Genomic DNA, 6454 nt, shown 5'->3' with positions numbered 1-6454 from the left:
TTAGTGCTGCATGGCAATGCAAACTCTACTCCTTCGATACAGTATATTAAAGAACGTATCACAGCTTATCGCTACAAAGTTAACTGTCGCAGCGCTGACCTGCTAGCGTTGGGAGAACCGGCGAGAAATTACAGCCCACGCAAACCCTGCAAAATAGAGCACAGTTTAATAAAATCTCAGCACATGCTGTGTGCAAACCTTACAAAGTGCTAACATTTCAAACCCCCCCCTCCGAGGAAGCATCTTTAAGGGTTATGAAATGGTCAGGTATTCATTTAATGAAATAAAACACCCTAATGCCTCAACACAAAGTGGTCCCTCTGTTTCCCTTGTCCACAGTGACCGAGTAGCAATCAATAAAAATAAATCGCACAGGCCACGGTTTGTGTTTCCTTACTTTCGCACGCTCAGCAGGGATATTGTTTTTACTTCACTTAGAAATCGCGTCACCTGTGCAGTGCGCTGTGGGATTGTAGTCCTGGGCAGGGCGGTATCTCTCGATTAACCTGGACAAAGAACTACATATCCCAGAGTCGGGTTTAACGACAGGTCACGCTTCCTGGTCGGCTTTTTAAAGACAATCCTTGACTGCCATTGATTGGTACTCGGCTGTAAAAGTGTTCTCAAAGGTAATTATTTAATGAGCCATTTGCTTTGCATAAAAGCGTCTGCTAACTTAGAGACTAGGGGGGGTGAACTCTGCATCATCAACAACTGCTGCTGCTGCAGAGTCTCTTCCAATAGGACCTCGCTTGTTTTGCGTCTCGTCCGAAGGACGGAGCACAAGGAGGTTCAGTGACTCGCTCAGGGTCACACACACAGTGAGTCAGTGGCTGGGATTTGAACCTCCTGGTATCAAGCCCTTATCCCCCTGGCTCACACAGTCCCCTCTATAAGGTGATTTAAGAGAACACTTTCATTAAAACAGAGGGAGCCTTCTTTCCAAGCAGTTGACAATTTATTGGAACAACACATGGGTAAGTAGCGCATTCTGATTAGCGGCTGGATGGGCATGCTGCCTGGACTGTACCTGGGACAGAGTTTCATGGATATTTCCTGCCTGACCTCTATCTGCACACAGCCCAACTGCATGAACTGCTGAGTCAACAAAACAGGCTCTGGATAACCTTCAAAACTGTCTGCCAGGCCCTCCCTCTGCAAGCTGGTTCGTTCAGGTCTCTGTGTGGAGAACAGGGTAGTAGAGCACTGTGCTGTTCCAGTGACTGTCCACCCCTCCCTCTGCAAGCTGGTTCGTTCAGGTCTCTGTGTGGAGAACAGGGTAGTAGAGCACTGTGCTGTTCCAGTGACTGTCCACCCCTCCCTCTGCAAGCTGGTTCATTCAGGTCTCAGTGTGGAGAACGGGGTACAGCATTCTGAGGGTAGGCTCAAAACAGGATAAGATGTCAAGCGAGATACAATAAACACTGCCTCGTGGATTGATGGGAGATGCGAGCCAGCTAGAATGCAAGCAGAGCGGAGTGAAGGAAAAGCGTCCCACAGCGCCTCTCTGCTCCCACACTGAAGCTCGCAGTGGTGTGGAACTGGTTCCTCCGGGCTCCCATACAAAGCAGACACCCCGCCCGGCCCCGCCCCTATCCGAAGACGTCCGGGTCGAGCAGTCGGAGAGTCTGGAGCAGCAGTCGGAATTGCTCCAGGCTCCAGGGAGGCGGGACAGCGTCTTGTCCCGACTCGGAGACGGCACTGCTGCTGAGGGGACTGGAAGGGGGGGGGGGGGGAGGTGAAGAGAGGAACACGTTTTAGAAATATCAGAGGACAGAAACATTTCGGGGATCAACACAGGTGCAGAAATGTACCAAATGAAATGTAGAACTGAAACTACAAAAATGATATTGCAAAATAAAAAACAGAAGTCTATACCGGAAGCCACAACAGTAGTTCATGTTAGATTAAAGAATGTCACATTTTTCAAGTGTATGGAAAACTACACAAAGCAGTGTATAATTCAATAGGTCACATTTTTCAGCAAGTTTCATTCGGCTTCGCTAAAATGAGTTAATTCTACACAGAGGGTGAGGCAAAGCAGGACAGAGCTGTTCACTGAATACTCATACTGAATATGCCTGTGTTTCACCTGCCTGTTTCTGATTATCCCTAATTGTACACACCTGGTCCTCATGCACTCTTACACTTACTTGATAGCAAGGGGGTCGTTGAAAGTGACGAGGGCGTCTGTGCTGTACTGAGGGAGTCGGAAAAGCCCCAGATACACGGCCACTGTGTTCTGAGCCTGAGAAACAACACCAGCAAAATATTATTACAGCAGGGTCCACTCAAGAGAAGGAATGGACAGTCAGTGTCTCGCGGGACACTGAAGACAGCAGTTTATCAGAATGGTTGTTGAACTAACTTGATGAACGATGATGTAGTGGCTGGGCTGTGGGTGTGTGTGTGCAAGTCTGTGTTTGTGTCTCTTTCTCTGTGTGTGTCTCCCTCTGTCTGTCTGTGCATGTCTGTGTTCTCTCTTTGTGCTTGCCTGCCTGCCTGCCTGCCTGTCTCTCTCTCTCTCTCTCTCTCTCTCTCTCTCTGCGCCTGTGTGTGTAGCTATGTGTGTTCACCTGTGCCTGTGTATGTGTGCACGTGCGTCTCTGTCTGTCTGTGCATGTCTGTGTTCTCTCTCTGTGCCTGTGTGTGTGTGTAGCTATGTGTGTTCACCTGTGCCTGTGTGTGTCTCTCTGTCTGTCTGTGCATGTCTGTGTTCTCTCTCTCTCTCTCTCTCTGTGTGCGTCTCTCTCTCTCTGTCTGTGTGTGCGTCTCTCTCTCTCTGTCTGTGTGTGCGTCTCTCTCTCTCTGTCTGTGTGTGCGTCTCTCTCTCTCTGTCTGTGTGTGCGTCTCTCTCTCTCTGTGCTCTCACCTCCTCGTTGAACTTGGACACCTGCTGCGTGCCGTGGAGAAGCCAGACCGACTCGCTTTCCTGCAGGGATATCTCCGCTGTGGGGAGCAGCTCCACACTGAGCACCTGGGAGCCTCCGGGGCCAGCAGCCTCGTTCCGGCCGGCCACGTCCTCGAAGTGGTACCTGGACAAGCAGGGGAGCCACGGACACGCTGAGCAGAGCTGCAACAGCAATCCACCATCGGGACAGTACAGAGCTGACACCAACACGGGGGCCCCCCATCACATTGTAACACATCACAGGAAAAAACTAAACCACGGCATCTCACTCCTTTCATGTCTTAATAAAGAGACACAGCTGCAGTGCTCAATCTACAATTTCACCCTTCCAGTCCTGTTCTCCTGCATACTCAATAAAGGAGTTTATTCTGCAGCTCGACCAAAACCTATTCAGGACTGAAAGGATTAAATAAAAAATAAAAAAAATCACAAAATGTTCCTTAATCCAGTTACAATAAAAACATACTAATGGGAAAGATTTATTCTTCACCATCATGGTTTTATATATTGATCCAGAGATGAAAATAAGACTCCCGCTGCACAGCAGTTTGATCCATTCCTAGTTTTTCTAGGAGTTTAAAAAGACACAGCCAAGCTTGTTACCTAGAGACAGCGGGGCTGATCAAGCTGGTAGTAAAACCTGGAGTGGGTGGCGCTGCTGTGCAACAGGAGTCTTGTTCCCGTGCCCTGCGACGGCAGTGTTGGTACCACGGCGCTCTACCTGGCTGCGTCCCGGCCCGTCACGTGGGTCTGGTGTTCCAGCAGCTCCACGATGATGCTCTGGTCAGTGTGGCTGTGAGCGAACACCTCCTGGTTATCCGGGATCTCTCGGAGATCGCTGCCAACGAAACACACGGAGCCATGAGCAATGTGAAGCTGCCCAGCCCTCAGGGGGGGGAGCCGCCCACAGAGCGGTCAAGCGTTACTCATACAAAATATAAAACATCTTATAGATCTCCTGATGAGACAGGGGGAGTCCTGATTAGACTGTGCTTGTAGATCTCCTGATCCGCCCCCCCTCCTGCTCTGCCCTGGACTCGCCTGACCTCAGCACCTCATCACTGGATCCTCGGCTGAAGCTCTATCCTTGCACTAGCAAAAAGAAAATTTTCCAAGCTCTTCAGCCCTCGATTTTAAACATATCCAGAAGCAGGATTGTGGCTCTCCAGGACTAGGCTTCCCCCCCACCGCCGCCCTTCTAAAACATCTCTCCGGTACCTGACGTCTCTGAAGTTGGGGGGCAGCACGGCGGAGAAGGCGCCCCCGAACAGCGGGTGGGCGTTCACCCCGTTGCTCTCCATTCTCAACGGCAGACCGAGAGACTGTGACCGCAACCCTGCAATTACACAGCAGCGCTGAAAAAAAAAAAAAAAAAAAAAAAAAAAAAAAAAAAAAAATTCAACGAGGAATACATTGTCTAACTAAACTAAATAGATGCCCCGATTTCTTCTATCTGTGCAAACCTAACTAAGCGTTAGTGGATCATGCAACACGCGTGGATTCCAGGTACGGGAAATTCTTTTAAAATCCACGTTGTGGCTTCAATAACAAAACCAGCCCATTTCGAGGAATAATTAGCTCACGCTTAACAACTTTTAACATTGCCCTGAGAAGGTTTTCCGCACAGGCCCAAGCCAGAGCCTCGGGCTGTAGTTTCCTCCCTTAGCGGTCTCGCAGTCTCTTCTACTCGGCTTGAATGTATTCTCATAGCATATGAGCAGTTGTGACTCGATGGTTTTTTTTCAACCATTGTTGTAATTACATTTTACGTAGTAAAATATATACACACACACACACACAGAGAGAGACATTTTAAATAGTTGATTGCGTTTTGAGCAAATGCTCCACGCTTTCAATGCAGAATCGATGACAACATATATAACAAACATGATACCAAACTATGAAACGAAGCATCATTTCTAAATTTTGAGAGAGGTATATATATATATAGATATAGATATATATGAAATCCACATACCTTTCTGCTAAAGATGATAATTTTTTGTCGCCACCAAACAGAAAGCCTTCTCACTACTGCAGCAAACCCCGCCCACTCCGACTGCAAACCCCGCCCACTCCGACTGCAAACCCCGCCCACTCCGACTGCAAACCCCGCCCACTAAGAAGCGGGTTCGTGACGTCACAGCCACCTGTTTCAGAGATGTTGTTCCCTATTGCAAACAAACAGGATCTACACCTGAACTCTGCTATTTGCAATATAGTGTGTGTGTTTAATTATTCACCTGGCATACTATCAATTATGAATCCCCTGTTCCACCTCCTACTCAGCCCTCAGCCGCTGTTCTGCTAGTAAAGGCAGTGCTTGTCACTCCAGCACAGTGCTGGGTTTCCCACTCCTAATGGGGACGGGGGACGGGGGGTCCCCAGCAACAGTGTTGGGCTGTTGGGCTGACGAATCTGCCCCCTCCCTAATTCGCTTAATTAGACCTTTTTACTTGTTTTCAGCTCTTGAACAGCTGCAGTTCAAGTTACTTATCAAATGTTAGGGCTAACTTGAAATGTACAAACTGTTCAAGAGCTGAAAGCAAGTAAAACGGTCTAATTAAGCAAACGATCAGTTCAATGAAGGGTCTGGTTCAGTAATTGAGAGCTCGGTTGGAATGAAAACCAGCAGACACAGGGGGTCCCCAGGACCAGGGTGGAGAAGCGCTGATGTAGATCGTATGGCGCCTGTTTCCTTGGGTACAGATTTAGGCTTCATTCTGTAATCTTGGATTGAAAGTTCTTTTATAAAGAGATTTTTACCCTCAGTCTCGTCTCTGGTGTATAATTACCTTAGTCACTGTGATACACCTGTGCCACCTCCTACACTATGAAGCAGCAGTATGCAGCGTTTCCGTAGAACTGCAGCCATGCTATTGATAAAAGGCAGCGTCTAGGGCAGTGCTACTCAACTCTGGCCCCTCAAGATGTATTCCAGTCCAGGTCTTTATTCCAACCAGGTCCTAAATGAGTCAATTTCCTCTCAGCAGGTTCAGTTAACTACATTAGAGCCTGGTTGGAATAAAAACCTGGAGTGGATCTCGAGGGTCAGGATTGAGTACCACTGGTCTAGTGTGCCCTTTCATGCCGATTAGGAGGCAGAGCGCACCGATGGGAGAGTGACCCTACTAATAACCCTTGTTGTGCTTGCCTTCACCTGGATAGGAGCTTCCTTTGAGCTTGTCCATTCAAATCATGCGACAATGACCTTTCGCCTCTCCCCCAGCACCTCCTACAGGAGAAACGGCCAGCTTTGCCTGTGGATTTCTGACTTTAACAGTAAAGAAACAGCAAAACATTACAAGCAGCGACTGCATGGTGAAGCATGGCAAGAGGGCGACACTGCGCTCTGTACCTGCGGGAACGCTTTCTCTCTACGAGATAGATCTAGGTTTACCGAAAAATAAAGAGACAGACGACCGTCTGGTTTTATACAATGTGCATCTCTTTCTTTGTTCTTTACAAATTAGGAAGATATGACTCATATCTGTACAACAACAAAAAAAAAAAAAAAAAAAAAAAATGAAATGAAAAAGTTAC

At 48.0% G+C, this 6454-nt stretch overlaps 1 protein-coding gene across 1 annotated transcript; it reads right to left on the bottom strand.

Annotated features, from left to right (window-relative positions):
- Nucleotides 1-939: 939 nt before the first annotated feature.
- rangrf (RAN guanine nucleotide release factor) lies at nt 940-5192 on the bottom strand. Its single transcript, XM_041238433.1, has 6 exons — nt 4890-5192; nt 4130-4266; nt 3633-3749; nt 2873-3035; nt 2154-2248; nt 940-1716 (listed from the first exon to the last, which is right to left on the bottom strand). The coding sequence occupies exons 2-6, from the start codon at nt 4210-4212 to the stop codon at nt 1593-1595; spliced, it is 582 nt and encodes a 193-aa protein (XP_041094367.1). The 5' UTR covers nt 4213-4266; nt 4890-5192; the 3' UTR covers nt 940-1592.
- Between the last annotated feature and the right edge of the window lie 1262 nt (nt 5193-6454).

Source organism: Polyodon spathula, chromosome 48 (genome assembly GCF_017654505.1).
Source record: "Polyodon spathula isolate WHYD16114869_AA chromosome 48, ASM1765450v1, whole genome shotgun sequence".
Lineage (NCBI taxonomy): Eukaryota > Metazoa > Chordata > Actinopteri > Acipenseriformes > Polyodontidae > Polyodon > Polyodon spathula.
Note: the sequence above shows the minus strand (reverse complement) of the source record. Positions and strands in the feature narration are given on the sequence as shown.

Bases quoted from the DNA above. Each gene is read 5' to 3' on its own strand.
- rangrf (XM_041238433.1), bottom strand. From the start codon at position 4,212: ATGGAGAGCAACGGGGTGAACGCCCACCCGCTGTTCGGGGGCGCCTTC. The intron at 3,750-4,129 runs GTACCGGAGAGA...TTTCGTTGGCAG, and splicing joins CCCAACTTCAGAGACGTCAG to CGATCTCCGAGAGATCCCGG. The intron at 2,249-2,872 runs GTGAGAGCACAG...GTTGTTTCTCAG, and splicing joins TGTCCAAGTTCAACGAGGAG to GCTCAGAACACAGTGGCCGT.